This window comes from Gordionus sp. m RMFG-2023, chromosome 2 (assembly GCF_954871325.1).
Source record: "Gordionus sp. m RMFG-2023 chromosome 2, tfGorSpeb1-WG-v2, whole genome shotgun sequence".
Classification (NCBI taxonomy): Eukaryota; Metazoa; Nematomorpha; class Gordioida; order Chordodea; family Parachordodidae; genus Gordionus; species Gordionus sp. m RMFG-2023.
In genome coordinates this window covers 10,923,091-10,949,486 of record NC_088776.1, presented here as the reverse complement: position 1 = coordinate 10,949,486, position 26,396 = coordinate 10,923,091, and the positions used below count along the sequence as shown (strand labels likewise).

Here is a 26,396-nt window from a genome sequence, read left to right as displayed (position 1 = left end):
AATATAATATATTATTTTCTTCAATTTCATATTCGAATATTCTTCGATTCCTTGATAGGAAACGAAACATAAAAAAATAAATAGAAAGAATTAGTTGTATATAAATTTAATATAACCAAATGGTAACGGTGAAACTTTGAAATATTATTTTTTATTCGAATAATAATATCATACAAATATGTTCATATATAATATAAACTTCATCGCATATAATATACCCTATAAAGAATTTATTATTAAGTTTTCTTTAATCGTTGTTTAAATTAGGGCATAAAAGCCCATCTTGCTATTGCGGTAAAAAATACAATAATACTCTAAATATATTTATCACTATTTATCTTTTAAATACATTTGTAATTGGGTGAGAAAAAAAAGGCGCAACATATTTAAACATGATGAGGGATTTGATAAAAATTAGCCTTCATTAAATTAAAATAATACACAAGGCAAAGAATTTTTCAAGCCATTAAAAGAATGATTTTTTATTATCAAGTTATTCGGGAGCTCGTATTTTTCTTAACTGCTTCAAAATCTTTTAAGGTTGTATTGAACAAAGGAAAGCCCTTAAGGGTTTGCGAGGTACATCCGGTAATCTTCGTTATATATATAAAAAAAACACGAATCATTTTATAAATTATAAATAATTTTCGTTAAAATAAAGAATTAAAACTAATGTAAACTATTGGTCAGAGATGTTAAACGCTACTTTTAAAAGTAGCGCGCTACCGCTATTTGTTAAAAAAAGAAGCGTGCTACCGCTATCTTTGTAAAAAAAACTAGCTCGCTATTAACTACTTTTTATAAAAAAAATTTACAATCAAATTTTTTATTTATAACGTTAATTGTATAGTAAATATATAAAAATCAACATTTATAAATATTAAAATATAGTTAGTTTTGATTATAAAAAAATTTATGTAATAAAAATAAATATTTATGGTAATTTGTTGCATTTTAATAATAAAATCATCCCCAAGTCTAGAACGACGATCAGAAAGTATAAGTTTTGCCTTACTAAATAATCTCTAGACACTAGCACTTGAGGGTAAGGTTATATACATATTTTTAATATAAGATAGATTATCAATAATTTTATTTGCAAGTACATCGTATGTCTGGCATCCTATTATCATTTTGAGGGCCAATGCCATAGATCTTCTTTTTAAAGTCCTAGGGTCTAGCCAATGGCCTGTGATTCCCAAACAAGCTCAAAATTATTTAATCAAATCAATTTATAAATATAAATAAATTTTTACCTTCTGTTATGTGTCCAACTATCTTCCGTGGTACATATATATGATATAACTCTACTATTAGAGCATCTTTCATCATTTTAAAGTTATCTGCTATTTTATTCATTAGTGTCCAACTCTGCTATTGGTACGTCCAAAGATGATTTTTTACTTTTCGTATGAAAAAATTTTTTTTAAATTTTTGAGCAAAAAATACTTTTAAAGGAGGTTGTGTATTTGACAGGTCAACTATGGTCATATTCAAATGTATGCTTTCTAAGTCAATATTAACTTTATTTTGTATATAATAGTAAATGAATCTATATTATTTTTATAATATTTTTTAAAATTCATTGTCATTCAATAACTAATGTTTAACTCATCGTCGCAGTCTAGTTCTGATTCATAATAAATACGATCATTTTCTTTAATATTTTTAAATCGATTTTTCTGTTATTAAGATCTTCAATCGATTCGTTTTAGTAAGAATATTACCGCACATTGACCAATTTCTTTCTGAAGAAGAATTAAGAATTGTTAGTATAATTATAATATCATTTCTCTTAATGGACATGTTGGGCAAATTCCCCGCTCCAGTAACTTGAAGCGGAATCTCTTGTTTTTGGTGGAAGTTAATGCTTTCCACAAAATTTGCTATCAAATATACCGCTTTTACTCCTTATATGATATCACTTGAAATACTTTGATCATTACCACATTGTAAAATGCCTAATTTTGTATTATATTATATACTTCATTAATTCACTACTAGATGTTCCCTTTGAGATTGGGGGCACAAATATATAGGCAGCATTCTGATCACATGTATTTATATCGTTTTTTCAAACATATTTTGAATTTCTTTTTCTTCAGATTTTTTAGAGTATTTGTCCGTATTTGAACAGGTTCAGAGTTGGGCAGGTCCTCCGGAAAAAGAATCTAGATACAAATACAGATTCTTTTTAAAAAAATGAATCTAGATACAGATACTAGTATCTTTTTCAAAATATCAAAAAGATACAAGATAAAAGATACTTGTATCTTTTACTAAATTAGAGTATCTTAAATACAAGATACTTTTAAATTATCATTACCAATTAAATTAGAATAGTTTATAAAATACAGTTTTTATTATTTATTTGTGAAGAACATAGCATACACATATGAGAATGAATATTTGCAATAATTAATAAAATATTTATTGATGAATTAATCATAATAACCAGGATAATATTAATTTTTACCCATTAATAGCTTAAACAGGGAAGGGAGAGTAGTATATTTAATGGGAGTTAAAAGTGTGCAAATAAGAAAAAAAATTAAATCAAATGATTTATTAGAATTTGCAGGTTATTTTCTGTGTTGTTTTAAATATAGATATTCGGAGTATATGGATAAATGGCATCTCTAAAAAAATATACTAGTTTTATTTTATTCATTTCTTTAATAAGTATTTATCATTACTTGTTTGTGATATTTATGTATTTTTTAATTAGTTTTATTTTCTAATATGACTTATTACATTTGTAATATCATGTATATAAATATCATTTAAATCTTTTTTCATATTTTTTTTATATATTTCTTGAAAATTATTAATTATATATAAAAAATATGAAAATAATGTACAAAATTAAATTATTTAATTGTTAATTACATAGCAATTTTCTTTAATGCATTTTAAATTAATTAAATTTCATAAATAAATACTGTAATGTAATTTTATTTATTATCATAAATAAATAAAAGTAACTAATAAAGTTAAATTTTACCTTATTATAATTATTTTATTAAGAGCCTTTTAAAATTATCTAATATTATATATCAATTGTAGCTTAAATATTTCCTTTAATAAGAACTTGCTAAAATAATTAAATATAAAATATATTAGGGATGTGCCGATATTTTTTATCGAATCGGATAGGGCCGATATTTCACCCATTTTAAAATATCAATTATCGGTCAATATTATAAAATTTGATCCGATATAAAAATGGCTTCTTTAAAAAAATAAAATGTTATAAAATGAAAAAAAAATAGTTATATCTAAAATCATTTATTTTTATAAATAAAATTGAAATCCATTTTTATGTATATTTTTTTAGTAATAATAATTAATTAATAAACATTCTATCATATTGTTATTTTTTTTTTATAAAAGTGTGCGATAATCACTACAGAATCTGTTTTTAGTGAAGCTGATGATATTGACAGTTACTATCGCCGCAAGCTGACCTTTGATAAATTGGAAATATTGGTATTTCTAAAAAGAAATCTTCGCTATATTAATGTTAAATATTATTTTAAATATTTATTTCAAATTTCATAATATAATTGTTTATTACTTAATATGTATATAGATTAATGTTATTACTTATTATATAAAAGTGATTTTACAATAAAAATATTTTATATACTTTTAGAATTGTAATTGAATTGAATATAAACAATAACTGATCATTTAAATTATTAACATAATAATACCTATAATACTTAAGTCCTTCTTAGATAATTATTATTAAAATTTTTTTATAGAAGATAGTTGATTATCAAATTAAAATCATTTTGGATATATGTTTTTTAGGGGTGTACCGATACTACTTTTTAGAGGTCGATCCGATCCGATATTCTCGATATTAAATTGATATCTGCCGATTACCGATCCAATATCATATCTAATTTTGTATTCTGTAAAGATAACAATAGTTTTAATTTTTAATATACTTTTTATTAGTATAACATCTATAATTTAACTATACCATAACTTATGTCATATTATAAAATAAAAATGTATATTATACTTTAATATGTTTAACAAAGTTTGTGAGGAGTATGTTCAATCTTTAATAACTTTTTTACTTGTGTAATTTTAATATTCGGCTTGCACCCTTTCCTTTTTCACATGAATTACTATATAAAATTTTCCATCTAAAATTTCAAGATTCAGATTTGACTCAGGAGAACCTATCTCCATAATTTCATCTTCACTACTATAAATGTTAAACATTCTACAAATTATAAAATTATATATAAAATATAACCTTTGCTTATTTAGTTTTGGTGTTGCTATTTTTGTGATCTGTAAAATTTCCAACTAATTTTGGTTATCAAAATATTTAAAATATAGCAGGAAAAAATAAAGAAAATAATACAAGATTTCACGAAGAAAATATAGTAACATTGTGTGATATGTAAATGTTTTAAACATGAATATTAAAAAGAATCTGTATCTGTACCTTTTTAAAGAAAATGAAAAAGATACAAGATTCTTTTCAAAATAAAGGATCTTAGATACAGATACTAGTATTTTATTAAAAATGTCAATAAGATACTGAGTACAAGATACAAAAGGATCTTGTATCTTGTATTTTAGATACAAGTATTCGCGGTACTGCCCAACTGTGAACAGGTTAAATAATCATCTGGTCAATTTACTGAATTTGACCGGTCAATTGACCGACTCGCCAACCCTGCTTTAAAATAACAAAAATTTAAGATTTTTTATGAATAAAAATTACAAGTGATTTACTTAAAAAGGTTTCTTTTGTTTTACAAAAAATTGGTAAAATACGATCGAAAAACCTTTTTGAGCATTTATCAAAAAAATCTTTTAAGATCAAATATTTGAAGATTTTCTGTCTATGCAGTTGCCTAATACATCATAATTTATGTAAAATAATTAGCTTTTGGGGAAATAGTTTCTTTAAAAAAAAACTAAATTACGTCATTTTTTTAAAAGTCAATTTTAAAATATCTACCTTAACAGCAACGTATTTTCCTATCTCTGGATATTTGAAGGCATTTCCATTTATTTCACCCCCATCTCCACTTAAGGTTGGCCTATCTCTCTGCGAAGCATCAAAATGATCTTCAAATTCGGAGGCGACTTTAATTTTAGGGAAAATCACGTTGATCCCGGAGTCACATCTGCCGCATAAATGGTTGTCGGATCGTTTGCTTGCCTATAAGAGAGAGAGAAGATAAAAAAAAGTAGGGATTTAAATTTAGTTTGTTTACAATTTTTTATTTTTTTATTACAACAAAATAACTTATTTTATAAAAAATTAAAATAATAAATTAGATTTTACCAAATGCAAAAAAATTGAGTATTTTCCATTTGCATTTTAATGGTTTCAACTGAATTAAATTGTATATTGGGTGAATGTATATTTGTTTCTATTATAATAAATCACGAATTTATTTCAATATTCATCTTTTAAATATGCATGAATTAAGTTTCAATTTCTTTATATACTGGCTGCTAACAACCAATCAGGTTATATATAGATGTATTTCTAAAAATTGATTATCTGCTTAAATAAATTTGTATTTTAATAAAAATACATTACGTTTTAAGTATCAATAGTAAATATAAATAACCCATCATATTGGGGGTAAATTTGGATGGTGCATCATATTCATAGGAGACACACCAACTCCAGCAAGATCCATGACAGTAAGAGGAGGTGGGGGTGGAGGAAGCATGAATGGTCTATAAGCAAAAATTTGATGAGGTCATAATATTTTTAACAAATTATTAACTTGCAATTGTATATATACCAATTCAATATAAATTATTGCTAGAATATACTTAAATATGAGAGTGTATAAAAATAATCTCAAGGGGTTTTTTTTCCGGGGGTTTTATTTCCTGGGGGTTTTTTTTCCAGGGGTTTTTTTTCCTATTACCGGTATATATATAAAAAACACTTTTGATATTGAAGACAATCCACGAGAAAAATTTGTAAAATTATCCATATTTCTAAAAGAGTTATCTTAATTTGTTATAGATGTAAATATTATCAACACATGAACCGATCCGAGACCGACTAGAAAGGACAGACATTCTCAAGGGCTTGGTCAGATTGGGACCTAGATATTAGAATTTATTTTGTACCAGACTTCAACTAATGTTTTCATGAATATTTCAAAAAATAACGACAATTTTTAATTTCAAAATTTCGATTTATCAGGATCGGACCTAAAAAACAGGTCAGATGTTTTGAAATAGATCGATAGCGGAAATGGTTACAATTTTAATTGATTAAATAGAATGAAAACATAATTTATTTAACCTTTTCAACAAGCACTAATTGAGTATCTTGAGGGGAGTTTACAAATTTGTTTTGGAAATTTTGCAAACTGATAGTTCGACTCAGAGCTATAATCTCTTCTAAACGTTCATTCTTGACTTCGGCGGGCACATCGTCTATCATGGTCCTATGTGCCCTGGTTTTCTTGTGAAATTATTTAAATGTGTTCTATACTCTGCGGGGTTGATTGATCAATTAAGCATATTTTTTTAAATAGCAAAATTTATGGCCTTTTAAAATAAATCATTATTCGAATCGCAAATATTAGCTATGTGAGCAATATTATGTCGGGAGGTAATATATAAAAGATTCTCATAAGGCTTGCCACATTTATTTCATTAATCTACAGTGTTCCTCTATGTAATTAAGCATATCACCCTTTAAACTTTGTAGATATAATAGAGCTAGGCTAGGTATTCATTTCAATCTAATTGTGTGTTAAGAAAAATTTAGGGAAAAAGAAATGTGAGGAGCCCTTTACACGTTTGTGGGCAAGCCGTATGTTTGTACGCCTAATAGTCAGAAGACTATTTATTATCCAAACGTCTGTGGAGGACCGACTAAAAAAGGAATGGGCCAAGATCTAAGCCCATACCAAGATTTGCAGATATATTTAATTATTTTAAAGGCAAGGGAAGAGATCATTTTTATTTATTGTATATCTATATTAATGAGTTAATTCTATTGACTTAAAATACTGAACTAATAGCTTCTCGCCGTGTTATGTTTGCAGTATGAATAAATTGAAATGTTAACTTGTTATCATGTTAAGATATTTGTAGGGTTGTGATATTAAGGAAATAATAACACCGTGAGAAGCTATTTCAAAGCAATAGAAAATTGATATTTATCTGTTATGAATCTGACAACATTTTCTATCAATCAAATCTCTAAGAAATTTTTAAATTATAAAGTTCTAAACATTTTCATAAATCAAGTGAAACTTTATTAATAGCCGTGTAAAAAGTTTTATTTAAAATTTAGTAGGGTTGTAAATAACGTCGTTACTAACGCCGCTAGTTTTTTGAAGAAAAGGAACACTATTCGTTACTTGTTTCAAAAGGTAACGAATGGCGCGTTTATTGTAACGATAAAGCAAAACGTAATTTTAAATTTCTATTAAAAAAAAACTTATTATGTATTATAATTTTTTCAAATTTTATAAATAATTTAAGTCGAGTTTTAATTCAGATCAACCGCCAAAGTCCTTCATTAAATTTTATTTTATTATATTTTTGTTGTTAAATTTTATACAATCAAGATTGTTAATCTAATTAATATTGAATCAATCAAGGTGATTCTCTAAAGAATTTATTTTATAAAGAATATATGGGGCAGTATATTTATATCTTCAGATGAAGATGATTTAACTCTGCCTAGGCCCCAGTATGAAACATTTTTTTACACCAATAAAGTGCTGAGCACTTAACTCTACTATGAAATATCCCCATTCTCTGCGCCAGTTGGTATGTTTAGCCCAGCGAAAGCTGGGTTAAGCACTAAGCGCTCTTTTTTACATGATCAAAATTTTGAAATTCAATTGTTACAAATAAATTAAAGATTCTTACGAAAAGATCATATCTTATAATATATTATTTTTTAAGATGCACCGATATTTATCGGATCGAATGGGGGCTATTTTTCGTCTTTTTTTATAATATCGGTTTACAGTCAAATATTATACAATTTACAGATTAGATCTGATAAAATTGCATCTTAATTAAAAAAAAATTTTAATATATAAATATTTTTTAAAAATAACAAAATAATTAAAAATATAATAAAACACATAATTTATTTTTAAAATAATATTTATGATTATATAAATTCAAATTTTTAAAAAAATCCAACAATTTATATTGATCAAGAATAGAACTAGATTGGATCCTACTTTCTACGATAGAAAAACTTTTGGAAAGAAGATTACAAAGATTTGATTATATAATAAATGATTTGTAAATGTTTATATTTATCTTTACATTGATGAATCAGAGATCTGCAAGCCAGGCCTTGAGACCAGCCCGGGTACATGGGCCGGGTAATGTTTTAATTTCCGGGCTGGTACGTATATTTTAAATCGCCATTATTAGCTATAAAAATAAATATAATATATTATTAAAAAATCCGGGCTGGGCTGAAAAAGTTTTTTGAATCAAATTCGGCCCAGGGAGCAATGGGTAACGCTGCAGGTCTCTGATGAATATAGCTAAATAAATAGGCCTAAAATTATAAATTAATTAAAATTTGATAAAAGTATATTTTTTAAAATGACTTAAATAATAGTATAGTAAAGATTAATATATATTAATTATGTATAATGGACAAAATTAGATTAGTGATATCGGATGGGTAATCAACCGATATCAATTAATATCAGCAATATCGTATCAGATTGGCCTCCAAAAAGTGGAATCGGTACACCGCTAATTATTTTTCTTATAGAGTAAAGGTTACTCATAGGTGATTCAAAGGAAGGCTTTCATTAGAGTTTTTAAAGGATCGAGATCAGTGTGTCGACGATCCTGTATTCGATCCTAATTTAGGCAATTTTCACGGATTTATGATTTTCTGTTAAATTGAGGATCGTGATTTTCATATATGGAAAGATATGAGGTGACAATTAGAAAAAGAGAAAAACAAAAACGACTATCGAAAAAGATATAAAAAACGCATTCATTCATAATTATTAATTTTCATCATGAAATTTGAATATATTGTTGTGTCTTGATAATATTGGATATATTTATTGCAATTATTTCTGAATATTGACGCAATTAATCATCGTGAATCTAAACTTATTCTAAAGATAAGCAGAATTTCAAGCTGACAGAAAATGCAGATAAAGACAAACACTTAGTTGTGAAGGCATTTAATACACTTACTTCTTCTAAGCATGATTCCCACTCTTTATCACCTGATAACAAATTTCTTTTAATAGCCACCTCTTAAAAGTACTCATTAAAATTCCAATAATAGTTTTTAAATTATCAAAACACGTAGTATCGCAAACATGAAGTAGTAATAATCGAAGGAAGAATCGTTCACCAGAATTAGGATGAACAGAATACATTCTCGAAATGACATTAATCGTTTATAGAATCGATATCTAATGTTAAAATTTAAAACGTAGAAATTTATACATCTATTATATCGGTAAAATATATCTTTAAGTATATTTATAAGTGCTATGACTTACTAATGTTGCTTCAGATATAAATATTCATGATGAAATTAAATCATATTTAAATGGGCGATATGTGAGTGCATGTGAATCGATGTGGAGATTATTAGAACATGACCGCTCGCACGCTGTTATTTGCTTAGGAATTCATTTAAATATTTCGCGGATGGACATGAGAAAACATACATACTACTTTAACGGCATGGTTTGAGTTAAATCAGACAGATCTAAATGCTAGACAATATCTTTATGGGGAAATTCCTTATCATTATGTGTTTAATTACCAGATTAAATGTCATTTCGAGAATGTATTCTGTTCATCCTAATTCTGCTGAACAATTCTTCCTTCGATTATTACTACTTCATGTTTGCCGGGCTACGAGTTTTGATAATTTAAAAACTATTAATGGAATTTTAATGAGTACTTTTAAAGAGGCAGCTATTAAAAGAAATTTGTTATCAGATGATAAAGAGTGAGAATCATGCTTAGAGAAGGATTAGTGTATCAAATGCCTTCACAACTTCGGAGTACTTTTGCCTTTATCTGCATTTTTGTCAGCCTGAAAATCTTGCTTTCTTTGGAATAAGTTCAGATTTACGATGATTGAAGATTATTTGCGTTGATATTCAGAAATAATTGTAATAAACGTGACTTTAATGGACATTAAAAACGTTTATCTTGATTATGGTTTATGCTGTAAAAGTTTTGTTCTTCCCTCACCTACAAAAATTCCCCATAAACAACATTATGATGCACATGCTGAAACTCTGAAACTGCCGATTCAATCGAACGAATATCGAAATTAAACCGATTACAAAAATATGTTTTTGACTTAATTATACAAGCAACTGAATTAGAAAATATTTCATCGTGGATGGCCCTGGGGGTTCAGGCAAAACGTATCTTTACAATACCTTAATGTGTTATATAAGAGCAAATAATCAAATTATATTGCCTTTTGCAACCACCGAAATATCCTCTATTCTTTTAAAGGGGGGAAGAGCAATCTGATGAATTTAAATCACCTTTGTCTATCATTGAAACCTCTACATCCCATATTAATTTACATTGTTCACAAGCTCTAGATCTAAAAAATAGCAAATTGATTATTAATGATGAGGTCATAATGATGACTAAACCGCTTTGCGATGCATTGACCGATTACTTAAGGACATTATGAAAAATTCCCACCGATTTTGAGGAAAAGTTATTTTATTAGGTGGTGATTTTAGATAGACTTTACCAGTAGTGTATAAACGCTCCAAAGTCGATATTATAAAGTTGCTATAAAAAGTTCAGATTTATGGATTCATTTTAAAATAATACATTTGATTGATAATATGCGCATTCCATCAGAGAATGTTAGTTACTTAAATTTGGAGATGGCTTTAAAGCAGCAATTTTAATCTTCCCTAGTGTTGAAATCCCACCTTATTTTTGAAAATGATTTATTAATAAAATATGTGTATGGTAATTCTATCGAAATTGCTGATATAGATAGTCTTTCTACTAAAATAATATTAACCACCAAAAATAAAATTGCACTTACCCTCAACAACGACATCATTAATATAATTTCAGGTCCCACCAATTATTATAGTGCTGATTCCATTGAAAGCGATAATCAGGATGATATAATGAATTTTCCAATAGAAATTTGGCATTCACAAACTTCATCCGGTATGCCACCTCACAAGCTAACACTTAAGGTTGGTGCAATTGTTATGTTTTTATGCAACTTGAGCCCAAACAAAGGACTTTGTAATGGTACCAGCTTAATCATACATTTGCATATTAATTTTATCGATGCTGGCGTGTTGAGAAGCACTAATAAGGGTTTTAGAGTTTTCCTTCCATTGATAGATCTAGCTCCAAGTGACTCTAAGTTGCCATTTACTTTAAAAAGACACCAGTTTCCATTCCCGCTTTTGTGATTATAATAAATAAAAGTCAAGGACAAACCTTAGAACATGTAGGCGTATTCCACCCTGAGCCCGTCTTTGCCAATGGACAACTATATATGGCTCTTACTAAAAGTAAATCTCAATATAATATGAAAATCATGATTTTGCCATCAGAGTTGAAAGGCAAAATTTTAAAAAATGATAAAACTTTCACACAAAATATCGTATATAATGAAATCTTTAATTCATAATTTGTAAGAAATTTTAAAGAGTCACCAACTTTTGTTATTCACCATCAAATCACCAACTTTTATTTCCATCCTCTTCATCATTAACAACAGTAACTTTTATTTTCAATTTACACGCTTTATTTCAGGTTATTTACGGCAAACTAAGAGCAAAGAAAAGACAGCTTCTTCACCAACTTCATCAACAACAGTAAATTCTATTTTATATTTTCAATTTACACCCTTTATTTATGGCAAACTTCGATCAAAGGAAAAACATCATCAAATAAAAAGGCAACATATGGTGATATACCAAACTAATGCTTAAAAATCTTACATTCCTCTCAATTTTGAAAATATCTTAAACCTTCTTTTTTGATAAAATTTTGATAGTATTATTTTTTTTATATTATATTTTTTTTTATACGACTACAAATGCATATGTGTGGAACCCGATAATCGTCAAGTCTTGAAGTATAAACAATTATTATATTTTCATATAATTCATTGGTATATTAATATTTAAAATCAAAATTTTAATCTTATTGTAATCTTTTTTAATATTGAATTTGGAAATAAATAATTACTTAATATTTTGTATTGTTTAATTAACGAGTAACGCGTTTATTTTTTGAATAGCGAATGCCTTTCTTTTTTCACAAGGTAAAGAGTAACGTGTTCCTATTATTTCAAACGTAACGAGTAATGCGTTTTTTTAAAAAAAATTCACAGCACTAAAATATCGTGATCGTAAAAAAATGTGTATAATATAAACTTCTCTCATGCTGTAGGCAAAATTATATACGTAATCGAATCGGACTTGAGAAAGGACATCCAAAGTATCTAAGTGATCGGATTCGCTTTCCCCGCAAAACCCAGCTATTACATCGGTAGTCAATGAGACGTCTAGAAAATAAAGGAATTTGACGTTGATAGAAGAAAAAAAATCTATTAAACTTGGACCTTTCCCTTTTTATCTTTTAATTTCATACTTACCATCTTTTCCCTATTTGTAAAAAAATTATATAAATAAATTTAAATAATTATAATTAGATTAGAACCTTTGATGATAGATCTGATGTTTTGTACCAGTTCCAGATATGCTTCTTTGGTATAACCACGTTTCATAAGTTGCAAAACACGGGTACTCCCACTTTGAAGGGGCAGATGGATTTGTTTACAAATATTTGGATAGTGATTGATGATGTGCAACAGCTGTAATTTTAAATTTAAATTAATTTAGCACTTCAAATGCTATTCAATTCTAGGCAGGCGATCTAGCATCGAGTGGGGAGGGAGTGGCTATGATTAAATGGCATTAATATTGCTAAAGGGCTAGTTTTGAGCCGATTTTTAAAACGGCTAACACCATATTTTAGACAGAAAAATATTACCTGAGCTCAAAATTTCGCTAATAGATATCTAAATCTATGTGCCATCTATGAGCAAAATCTTCGGACTTGAGTAATACTTTTCTGATTGAATTAGCCGGTTTTAAAAATCTGCTCGAATCGAGCCGTTTAACAGCATTAAATAGCATAATTAAACTTTCGAGGCTTAACCTCATAGTCAACATATCTATTTTCTAATAGATCTAAGAGACATTGGCTTTGGAATAATTTAAGGGGGAGGATTTTTAGAAGACCTAGGTTATCCTTCTTTTCTAGACACTACTTTCTTATATACATAAATATTTCTATTCTAGCCCCATAGTAAAGATAACAAAATATAAGGGTATTTAATAATACATAAAGATATATTTTAACCAGGGGCGGACTGGTGATGGTGTGTCCTTGTGGATATTTTTTTTCTATTGGCTTTAAGCTTTATTTGAAAGGATGTAAAAGTTATCAATGACATAGAAGATTTGGCATCTTCTATCATTTTCCATGCTGACAAAATATCTATATATTTCGAAAATATTCGAGTTGTGAGGAAAAATTCCGCGCTGATAATATATTTTCGTATTTAAGTATTGCCCATTTTATTTCCTAAAAATTCTTCAAGGGAATATAATTTTGAAAACATTTTTGAAGATGTAATGACAGCAGTCATTATTTCAAAAATTTTCACAAATATTACAGGTGTATACAGCATCAAAACTGAGTTTCTGATTATGTTTCTGCCTTAAACGATTTATTATATTATATATTGAAGTGCGCTTATAGTGATCGGGAGCAAGATTTCTTCACCATATATCAATCTATGGTTTTTCCACGTGCCCACCATCTCACATATTTTTTGCAGCCTCCACAATTAATTTTAGCCAAATGAATTATTTTGTAGGACCCATGCATCCATCCTTTTATAAGATTCCCAAAGAAGTTAGTCAATTCATTAATCCAAATAAATTTTTTCCTCCAATATTATCAAATAATTCACATATGATAAGATTTAGTATGTATCTATAACACCAAATACACACACTATCTGGGGCCTCTTGACAAATGAGAGCGTGGAAACCAACAAATTTACCGCGCATTTATGAGGCACCATCAAATAACTATCCAATTATATTTTTTCACTATCATCTCGTGTTTTAAAAACATTCAGTCAAGATGAAAATTTATTTTCCAGAGGATCAAAGGTTACTGAAACACTTAGTTACTTTGGGAAATTCCTGCAATGAAGCGATTTATATTAATGAATGATCAAATAATCAGAGATCATTTAGAGAAGGCTATTTTAAAGAGCAAACATAAAGAAAAGCTTAAACTTTCTGACAAATCAAAATCGAAGGGAAGAGGTTCGCTCATAACTTTGTTGTCAAGAAGAATAACATTAACAGAGTTATTAGTGCTGTTCAAAAATCAAGAATTTAATATTTTTAAAAAAGGAGATTGGGAGAAATGGTTTAGTTTAGAAATGGATAGTATGCATGACATTAGTGTTTATGATCAAGCAACCATATGCTTACGGTACATTGGCAAAATAATAGAAAGGTTTTTCGCACTGATAAAAGTAACTCTTCTGGAAAAGGATTTTCGATATCTTGACCGAATGTTTTTTAAAACATGGGATTCAAAAAAAAAATAATTGGAGAGTCATTTGATGGTGCTGCAAATATGTACGGTGAATTTGTTATAAAATCTCTTATTAAACAAGAGGCTCTAGATAGTGTGTATATTTGGGGTTATAGTCACACTAAATCTTTGCATATGTGATTCATGTGAAAATATTTAAAACTTATATGTTGGTTAAAAACTTGTAACCTTCTTTGGCTAATCATAAAAGGCTGGATGCTTGGGCCCTATAAAATAATTCAACTGGAGAAAATAAGTTGCAAAGCTACAAAAATTAAGTGAGACAAGGTGGTGGAGACGTAATAAAGTAATTAGATGAATTTGCTCCCAATAACGATAAGTGCACTTCAATTTATAATAGATAATAAATCATTTGAGGCAAAAACCTCATCGGAAGCACAGTCTTTGATCGATAATTTATGTAAATTTAAGACTCTAAGTAGAGTTATAATTTATCTGGAAATTTTTGAAATAATGGGGCCACTGACATTCTATCTTTAAACTAAAAATTTAGATATTTTGTCAGCATGGAAAAGATGCCAAGTCTTCTGTATCATCGATAACTAATACATCGATTCAAAATAAAGCAATAAAATGGCTTCTAATTTAAAAGAAACACTTTCACATTTAAAGCTCCCATAGAGCATCTGGATACAGAATGCTCTACCAAAAAAATAGAACAGGGCGAGCAATGAGGATATATATTAAAGAATGCCAAGTCTAACGTCCCAGAGATTCGATTGACCTTTAAAAAATGGATTCGCCAATTGATCAAATTATAAACAGCTGGGAACTTTTTTGCGAATAGGGAGCAGGTGACAATATTTGCACCCAAGGCATTTTGATTATATAAATAGTAAAGATATTTCGGAAGAGGCCTTCTAAAAAGTGTCACGTCAAATATTTCAAGAATTAAATTACAGACGAATTATTTTCATTTTCTCTTGTATTCAATGATTTAATAATAGGGTTATGAAACTCGCTATATCGGTGTACAAGTATGGAGTCACGAAATAACACAATGTGATAATAAAAACAACTCAGAGTGCAATAATAAGTGCAACAAGTGTTTAATATGCGTCTATGAAATTCTTAAATCATGATATATGTGTACAAGAGCACACACTAATTAATTTTGTAAATGAATATTTTAACTTTATCATTTACTCTCGTTAATAGCGGGAGAACATTCAGTAAATTGAAAATTATAAAAAAAAATAGGCTAGAACTGGCACAGGTCAAGATAAATTGGAGGTATTTTTAGTGGTTGAAAGAGAATTATTGTCGCAGATTAAACTAGAAGATATTCTTGTTTATTTAAGCACAAGTTCAAGGTTAATGCGAGATCAAAAACATAAAAAATATATTTTTTAAAAATTCTTTTATTTACATACTTGTAACTATTTACTAGGGCTGTGCCGATATTAAATATCGGATCGGTACCGATATTTAGCGTTTTCCGAAAATATCGGATCAGGCCGATACCTGTAAAAAACCGATCCGATCTTTTTACTTTACTTTTCTTTTATTTGTTATTTTATTTTATGTTATGTATATTTATTTTACATTATAATATTTTCTAAATAATATTTTAAAATTCTATTTCTTTTTTAAAATAGATTTATAGTATTTTAAAAGTTTTTTTTATGAAAATAGAAAGGAACACCCAAAGTTTTATTTATTTTAATTTTTAAATAACGCTTTTATACTATAAATAAAAGAATTTTTTTAAATATGGTATCTGAATTATGGAAATAATTTACAAAAGACAAAGATAATTTTGCAATTGTAAATCAAAGGGCCATGGCAGGCAAGGCAAAATGGGGGCATGAGGGCAAAGTCCCCATAAAAATGAGAGCGCGAGAAAAAGCCCATTAAGCTATAGCATCGTCATTCCAGTTCCAACGGGTAAGTTAGTTCCCGCTCTGATCCCTTTTCTCCACTTTTAAGGTTGGGAGCTTCGCCATTTATAAGACCCATTCTTATGCTACCCATGTAAATATAAGCATTATTTAAAAAATTGGTGTAATATATAAATTTTTACGTATATAGCTGAAATATAATACAAAATTCAAATCAAAATGCAATGTTTATTAAAATGTATTTCTCATGTTCGATGGAATTGAGATTTGAAAAATTCGATAAATCCATATCAAATTACATTGAATTGGAAGATTTGTAGAGATTAATTTCGAAAGTTACGCAACTTTTTAAAACTTTCGATTTTTTTTAAAATTATTTATTTTGGACACAGCCTAAAATATATTTTTATTCAAGCTTTCACGGATTGTTATTTTTAATTCCCCGAGTATGCTATTTAGTTGTCAGTAGTATTATCTCATATTTATATTCATTCATGTTTTATTAAAAATTCGGTGCTTTATTTAATGGTATTACTATTCCTGTAATAGTTTTATTGTTCATTCATTTTACTTTAATGCAGACGATAAAATTTTTTTATAGATATTAAAAATGGTATAATACTTTTCAATAACTGTTTTAAGGGGCCTATTTATTCCATTGTCTGATTTTTAATAAAATATGTTGTGAGGTTCATGCAAAACAAAAATAATACGGAATTTCAGCCAATTAAATCCAAATATTTTTCAAGGCTTTTAGCATAATACTATCGATTTTAATAGTGTTTTTACGAATTTAATTTGCTTCACTACATATATTCCTCTTATTTACGGTTATTTTCCAGATCGAGTGCTTGGAACACATGAAATAAACTAATTTCTAATTCAGGAAATCCCTTTCTTCCAGCATGTCTATCTATGAAATCTATATCAAAATTATACGAATGTATTTATGCCCATTGTAATGACAGATGTTTTTTTTTTCGAACTTTACAAATCCATATACCAATAAAACGTTTTTAAAGATCACCATGTATAATAAAGAACTCCATGTATAATAAAGAAAATGATAGGCATCAAATATTTATAAAAGGAATAAGTGGATTTTATCAAGCATAACTTCTCATTCCTCAACCATAATTTCAACATTGTTTAACGCGTTGTCTTCTTTAAGAGTAGGCACTCTTGAACTTAATCTATCTACATCATATAGTTAAAAAAAAGTTCTATCTATGTAATATATATCGTACTTGATAATGAATTTGCCTTGCTTATATCTGATTGGATTTAAAATATATTACTATCATAGGTATGGAAAATTTTGAATATTTAAAAATATATAATTTGTATTAATGGCAATCAATCGCCTTAGTATATTTTTCATTGGTTGATTTTTATATAATATATATATATAATAATTATTATTGATTATAAGGAAATTTTTTTTAAAATATACTAAGGTTGCGAAAACTGAAAATTTTTAAAATAAATCTTTAAATGTTCTTATAAATATTTATTAAAACTTAAATAAAATCTGATATTATACTAATATAATATTTTTTTTAAAGGTACATAATATAACAATGCGGTGTAGTACACTATATTAACGTCATTAGTAGAAATAGTTTATTTTAAAATAAAAATGGGCGAATTTGGCAAATAAATATAACTTCGTCGGGAAAATCTTTAGGGTGTGGTGACGTAAAACGAATTCTAACTTCCGGAAATTTTTCCGCGACTGCTGCAATTAAATGGGGAAACCTTGAAATTTTATCAGCACTATTCGTAACACGAATGCAATTAAGCGTTGCTTCATTTTGATAATGGAAGTTTTGATACGATGAGTCCCCGGTGATTGAATAGTCAGTTTTTTTCTTATAATTGAGGGTGAAACCTTTGCTCATGTAGGGAGTAGTGTTAGAGTAAAGTTTAGTAGTTTGGTTGGGACTCATTTCGCCTTTTTCAATATTATGAGACTGTTCATGGTAAGACACTGGATCGAAATAGCTATTGACATTTTGCCCTAGTAGTATTATTTCTTTAACTCCCTTGTTTTTTTTATAATTATAAATATGTTTATATAACGAATTTTAAAAATAATTATTTATTATAAAAATTGTCATTTTAAGGTGAGATTTTTCGTGAATATTAAATAAAAGTGATTCAAATCTAAGTATCTTATAATCGAAAGTTCTATTCCTGCGTTTAACTTTAAGATTTTTAAAACGATTTACAAAGATTCATTTCAGTTTTAGCAATTCATATTGGTTCTTTTCGGCTTGTTTTGAATATATTTATTTTCATGCATAGAGTATTATATATTTATATTAAACCCAACAAAATACTGAAAAAATAATATTTTAAAAATTTAGAAATAAAAACCAAATAAAAATATTATAAAAACTCTAGGATCAAAAAAAATTAAACAAAAATGAGTTTTATATTTTATTTTATTATAAAATGTGAATATGAACAAACAGAGTAGTTTTTTTTATAACGGTTATTCCGCACTTATTTCTTTTGTTACCCTCAAAATTGGTTCCAGAACATCAATTACCATTTCTGTTAATTGTCTATAATGAGAGATTTTCAAAATAAACGAACAGCTGTACCGCTCTTTTTTGTTCTATCAATAGTTCGAGCATGTAATAGGTAAAATGTAGGCACGTCCTGGATTAATTTGTACCTAGTTAGACTCAAACGAATTGAATTTTTTTTAGAAACTATAAGCAAAACAGGAAACGCTTTGAGATTTCCCGTTTTTCATGGCCAAAGCTATATTGGGTGCATCTGTAATGATTATATGTGCATTTTTTTTATCCCCCAATAATTAATCATTTCATCTAAAATATGAGCAATCTTTATTGCTTATGAGGCTCATTAAATGTTTTAACATTCAAAGTTTAAAGTTTTGGTTATAAAATGGCATGTTAATGAGATATGAGAATCGCCACCTGAATTTAGTCCATATATCTATGATAAAGGAAAAATAAGAATCTTCAACCAAAATTTCTTTACGTTTTTTCAGAGAGTATTTCATATATATTATATATACACATCAGGAATAACTCCTTGCGAAAAATATTTTTTATTTTATAATTTGGACATAAATGATGTAAAAGCCTTTTAAGGCCGTCATCCTCCAAGATAAAAATAGTCTGGTGGTCACAGGCCATCATTTTCCCCATAAATTTAGAAATATTATGGATTTAGGATCATAATTTTTCTAAATATTGGTTTTATTAAGAATGGCTAATATTGTTGGCTGACTTTCAGGGCTCTTCTTTTTTTAAATTTGATTTTTTTTTCAAATATTTTTCGTTCTTTTTGCATTAGCTCTTCGAAGGCCGTTTGATGGAATCGCTTTAAATGTTTACGGATATTGGTAGTATTAGATGAATTATTAATTATTTTTCCCGTAAAATTAGAATTCCGCAGAAAACACATTTTGCAAATTATCATTGTCTTTTGTGAAATACTTCCATAATTCAGGTGCTATATTTAAAAAAAACTCCTTTATTTAAATTATAAATTAGAGATCTGCAAGTAAACCCGGCCCGCTAATTTTTTTTAAAAAAAAATCGGATTTGAGCGGGGTCGGGTCTAATATTTTTAAAAAAAATTCGGACAGTGTCGGTTCGGGCCTTGGAAATTTTTTAAAATATTTTTAGATTTAATATTGAATTTTTTAAGTAAAATAAAAATATTTGATTTTATTAGAACTAGATGCCATATAACATATATCTTTTATTTTAAATAATTATAAAAATTAATTTCTATATTCAAATAAAATCGGGCCTGGCCGGTATATTTTTTTAAAAAATTTTCGGGCCGGGCCGGACTTGAAAAATTAGGCCCGATGCAGATTACTAGTATAAATAATAAAATTGGCGTTATTATTTAATAAGATTTAAAATAAATAAAACTTTTAGGTGTTCCTTTCCATTTTTATAAAAAATCTTTATAAATACTTAAATCTATTTTTTTTAAAAATTTAAGGAATGTTGTGCATTTGCATTGTTTAATATAAAAAATTATTTAGAATCGTTTCTTTCGAAATATTATAATAATGCAAAATAAACTATATAAATATATATATAACATTAAATAAAATAACAAAAAAAGGTAAAAAGATCGGATTGAATCGTTTTTACAGGTATCGGTGTGATCGGATTTTTTTGAAAAAATCCAAATATCGGTGCCGATCCGATCTAATATTTAAAATCGGCACAGTCCTATATATATTAAACAATTTTTATAATAAACTATTATAAGGAAAATATAGTATTAAAAAAATTTCCGCAAGATGGAGACTTTTTAAAAAAATTTAATTTGTAATTTTTTATTATATAATAAAAATAGCAATTTAACTTACAAAATATGAATATACATTTTATAATATAAAATATGATTATTTCAAAATTCATGTAAAGGTTTTTTTATTTTTTGGAAGATAAATCAATTGATAAATTACTAAATGAAAGAAAAATAAAAAATAAGGGCATATAATTCAAGGAAAAAAGGTTTCCAAAATGATATGGTAAAATATATTTTATATAATAAAAAAATAAATAATTATTGGACTAGAAATATAATATTTTTAATCTATTTCTAATATTTATTTTAAAATTAAAACTTTCCTTTTTTTGAAAAATGATGAAATTAAATGTTTTTATATCTACCGACTTTGGAAATGACTAAATGAGCCTAATACCTTATCTAACATATGCTGGGCCACTAAATGTTTAAAAAAATGAAGAAAATTATAGTAAAAATAGTTGTCGCAAACAGGGGTTAGAACCCGAACCCTCGTGATTTTGCTGAACCAAAACCCTTTTTAAAAGTTTAAGGTTCAGGGTATCCAAAAAATAAAATATATAAATTTCATAAATAAATAAATTCATGAAAAAAAAAGATTTTTTACGGAAACATTTTTCAATTTTGAAAATTATAAATGATAATTTAATATGCTATAAATAGGAATATATTTGCTTATCTAGTTTTTAACATTAGTTTTAGAGTCAAACTTGATTCTCACATTCGCAAACTTACGGACGAACCTCGTGAAGGTTTTTTCTTGTAAAAAAACATATTGGGAACGTGATAAGATTGGTGTGTTAATCAGCTAAGCCGGATCGATTTATCCTAAATTCCATTCAAATCTTGATTCTTAAAACTCAGTTCAAATTGAGGGGTTCAATGAACAACATGAGTGGGCTCGATATTATATAAATATTTTCGTCGTGGAATGAATAATATCAGATCAATTTAAAATAAATTTGAGCCTATTCTGAAGCCGACATTGAGCCGCTAAATTTAAATTCGTATTTTAGGGCTCTACCTCGAGTTCGGAGTCTTAAAAACTCGACTTTTCAACAAGACACAATTTAAGATTATTTTATTGAATAAAACATTTAAAATTAAAATTTAGATTTATTGCTAGTAGATTATATTAAAAAACAAGTAAATGAAAAAAAAAAACTCCAAACCCTGAAAACAAGAGAAAAGAATTAAATTTTTATCTCTGAACCAGAAACCAAACTCCCATTTTTTAGCCGAAGGATTCTTATTTCTTATAATAAAAAAAAAATTGTCTAAAAGAAAAAAGGGAGATAATGTTATTTATAAAAAAAATTAAAAAGTGTATATATGTTAGCGCCAATGTATTTTTTCAACTTTAAATCATTTTTTGAGCGCGTTTTTTATTGATACGTAATAAAAACGTTTTAACCCTCTGGTTGTGGATACAACAGCGCTACGCTAGGTTTTCCTCAAATCCATCAAACTGGATATTTAATTTAGGGGGAGAAAAATGAGGAACCCTTCACACGTTTATAGGCAAGCCACACGTACTTGTACGCGCAATAGTACTAGGATTATTGCTTAAAAGTCTGTGGGCTGATTAAAAGGGAATGGGCAGAAAAACACATTCCACACCCATGAATTGCATATGTATTTAATTACTTTATAGACCAGGGAGGGACCGATTTTAATTTTGAAGTACATTGTATTTATGATAAGTTAAAATAAAAATTAGTGAAGTGTCAATGAAATATAAGTCAGAGAATAAGTGAAATATAAAGATTAAAACCTATATAAAGGAAGAGTTTAAGATAGATTTAGATAATTTGATTTATAGTAGTTTCCTTATAGACCTTTTGCTTTTATTCAATTTCAGGAACTGCTTCATATCAGGTTTAAATCCATTATGTCTTATACTTGCGATATGTTTTCCCACTAAATGAGTGCAACCAACTAATGGCATCGATAAGGAGACTATTGTTACTATGGTTCCTCAAAATGTGGGCAAAGAAGTTAAGGCGCTTCTTTTTTAATGTCACATGTAATTGAGTGTGGTTTGACCTCTTCCAAAGGTTTTCATTCGAAATAATATTTGGGTAGAAGATGCCGTTTATGATTCCTAGACATTTATTTACGAACGTTTGCAATTTGCTGGTCTCTGTTGTGGTAATCTCCCATATGTCCCCAACATAGGGGAGAATAGGAATGATGGTTGAATTAAAAATTCGGAGTTTTGTAAAGACCGATATCTCACTAACTTTCCACAGTTTGAAAAATTTATATAAAGCTGCCCTGGCATTTTGTATATGGTTTTTAAGTTCTTTGCAACTGCCTCTATTGTCAATGGTTACACCAAGATATTTAAAGGATATCACCACCTTGGCCATCTTGCCCCCCCCTTCCACTACAAAGTCACTGTTTTATCAAAATTTATATCCAACCAGCCATAAGACGAAGGAATTTCGTATAAATATCAAATTTTGAGTTTCTTCCAAACTTTTTGTAATCATAATTATGTCTCCGCGTAGCTATCACTCTATTCACTAAGTAATACAAATGATTAGACCTTAGTTCTTATAGATTCGCAATTTCTAACGTGTCTTTTATAACTTTGTTCATGACAATATTAAACAGCAACGGAGAAACAACACCCCTTTTTTGTTCTGAAGGATGGAGAAACTTTTTGTTAATTTTGAAAGTGGCATACAGTAGTTCGTCTTGAGTATATGATGTTAATGTCGATACCGCAGTCTGCTAAGATATTCCATAGAGAATCATGACTAATGTTATCAATAGCGCGTTTAAAACCAATAAAATAAAATAAAAAGACAACTATTCACATTTCTGCATTTAATCTTCAAAGCTAATATTGGTTTATTTATATTACTTCCAGAACGGTAGGCGTAAATAAATTTGGATAAAAGATTAGGTGTAGAAGAGTAATGCGGTTTTAAAAGGGCCATAAAAACTTTTGATGCAATAGACGTAAGAGCAATTGCTATCTATACTTTATTTTTAGATTAGGAATTTTAAGGAAGTTGTAGAAGATAGTCATATTCCAATCCGCAGGCATCGTCCCAGTGAACTATATCTTATTAAACAATTTTAGTAAGAACTGAGAAATCGCTAAGAGGACGGCTTTCAGATGTTCTCCAGTAATTTTATCAGTACTAGGAGATTTGTTATTCCTGAGCTTATTTATGGCGGCAGCTATTTCGGCCAATGAAAAGTTTGCATCAGATTATTCAACGCTATGGATAGTGGATGGTATCAAGGTTGTCCTCCTAGATTCAAAGACACCCATTTAATAATCTAACCACAACGCTATCTGTTCATCTGGGCCAGGGATTAAATTTGTTGCTTTCTAGTCATATCGATGGGAGTGTCTTGAACACCTTAGCTTACAGAAGTATTTGAGCTTTTTGTAAGCGTCAAATATTCTATTTTCCCTCATATCCTTGACTATCTCGAAAGCTTTTTTTGTAATACAAATCCCTCTGTCCCTCCTAAGGAGTCTATGAATTATAGTCCATAGGTATTCATCGCGTCTTTCATGTAACTTCAGTTCCGCTCACGAACGGTGTTTTCGGATAACCATCCATGTCTCGGAGGAGAATTGTTAATATTTGGGAGATCGTTGCAGGCACCAAACAAATTGTTTTTGAAAGACACCCAGCATTCCTCTACAAAAAAAGACTCCGATAAAAGTAGGAAAATTTTCACCCTATCACTTAAGTTTTGATCTAACTGCAGCTTAACTTTCGGTCGCTGCAGGTATTTTACATTTCTTTTCCAGGAAAGATAACTAGGCTGGGTTTGGATAGAGAAACGTTGAGAGTTTCCCCATAAATTCCTCACTGTGATGCTCGCTCTTATTAGGTTATGATCAGAAATTTTAATGCTAGGCATTGCTTTCACATCTTTAAACCAACCATGAATTTTAGAGATAAAATCGATTTGTGATTTGATATTTCTTCTAGAGGTTAGAGTGGTATTTTCGTTGTGGGAGAAGATGGTGTTCCCAACTTTAAGGTTAATACTTCTACACATTAACAAGACCTTCCTACTATCATCTCTATATTATTGTGAGATGGCTGCATTTCCAATTACCCTGTCTCTAATAAAGGAGTCCTCCTTCCCAATTCTAGGTTTCAGTCGAACAATTCTAATAAATGTATATGACTCTCCAAGCAGAAGTGAAAGGCTCCCTTTCCTAGATGACCATGAAAATATCGTTAACTCTCTTCCTAGGAGTAGAAATTTGATAATCTTTGGGGACTTGTAACATCTGGATTGGAAAGGAGGACTCCTTTATTAGAGATGGGGTAATTGGCAATGCAGCTATCTCTCAATTAAATAGTGATGACAGTAGGAAGGTTTTGGAGATGTATAGAAGTATGAACCTTAAAGTTGAGAATACTTTCTTCTCCCACAGCGAATATATCACTCTAACTTTTAGAAGAAATAATATCAAATCATAGATCGTTATTTTCATATATAACTCTTAGCTGATTCATTGATGTAAAAGCAATGCCTAATATTAATATTTCTGATCATAACTTAATCAGAGCTAGTATTACCGTAAGAAATTTATGGGTAAACTCTCGGCGTCCTTCTCTCCAACCCCAGCCTAGATACCTTTTCTGGGAAAGGAATGCAACACACCTGCAACGTCCTGAAGTCAAGCTACAGCTGGATCTAATCTTAAATGATAGGGAGGCAACTTTCTTATCCTCATCGGAGTCTCAGTCTGTTGAAGAATGTTGGGCGTCTTTCAAAAATAACCTGTTTGATGCCTGCAACCATCTCCCTAACATCAACAATTCTCCACCAAGACAGGAATGGCTATCCGATGACACCATTCGTAAGATAGTCAAGCTACAAGGAGAGCGCGATGATCACTTATGGACCTCAATTCATAGACTCCTAAGGAGAGATAGAAGGATTTTTATTACTAAAAAAGCCTTTGAGATAGACAGGGATATGAGGGAGAATAGAACTTTCGACGCCTACAAGAAACTAAATTACTTTTGTAAAGCCAAAGTGTTCAAGACACTTCCAACTATAAGGCTGGATAATAATAAGTTAATTACTGACCCCGATGAACAGATGGCGTTAAGGCTGGATCACTATATGGGAGTCTTTGATTCTAGGAAGCCTATCTTAATCCCATCCACTAGTCAAAGTGTTGGACAATTGGACGCAAACTTTTCATTGGCTGAAATTGTGGCCGCTATTAGGAAGCTTAGGAATAATAAATCTCCGGGTACGGATAACATCTGAAAGCAGCTCCCTTAGAGATCTCTCGGTTCTTACTGCCTTTGTTTAACAAGATAGGCTTAGTTGGATGATGCCAGCGGATTGGAATATGATCTTTTGCAACTTCCCGAAAATCCCAAATCCATCCAAATTCAAGGATTATAGAGACATTGCTCTCACGTCTATTACATAAAAAGTTTTTATGGTTCTTATAAATTACCTTTTTACTAAATTTTATCGATTTTAAACGTGCTTTTGATAATTTTAACCATGATGAGATATGGAAGATTTTAATCGAATGCGGCATTGAAACTA

The 26,396-nt window shown here is 28.6% G+C and overlaps 1 protein-coding gene across 1 annotated transcript in view; it reads right to left on the bottom strand.

The window, feature by feature from the left end:
* Nucleotides 1-249: 249 nt before the first annotated feature.
* The window catches only part of LOC135924070 (mitochondrial tRNA methylthiotransferase CDK5RAP1-like), a 41,504-nt gene continuing 15,357 nt past the window's right edge, over nt 250-26,396 (bottom strand). Inside the window, exons 6-11 of the mRNA XM_065459118.1 lie at nt 18,191-18,568; nt 12,700-12,853; nt 12,414-12,544; nt 6,308-6,469; nt 4,991-5,194; nt 250-593 (exon numbers count right to left, since the gene is read on the bottom strand). Of these exons, the coding sequence (XP_065315190.1) occupies nt 489-593; nt 4,991-5,194; nt 6,308-6,469; nt 12,414-12,544; nt 12,700-12,853; nt 18,191-18,568 (1,134 nt within the window). The 3' untranslated portion in view covers nt 250-488. The remainder of the gene's footprint in view (nt 594-4,990; nt 5,195-6,307; nt 6,470-12,413; nt 12,545-12,699; nt 12,854-18,190; nt 18,569-26,396) is intronic.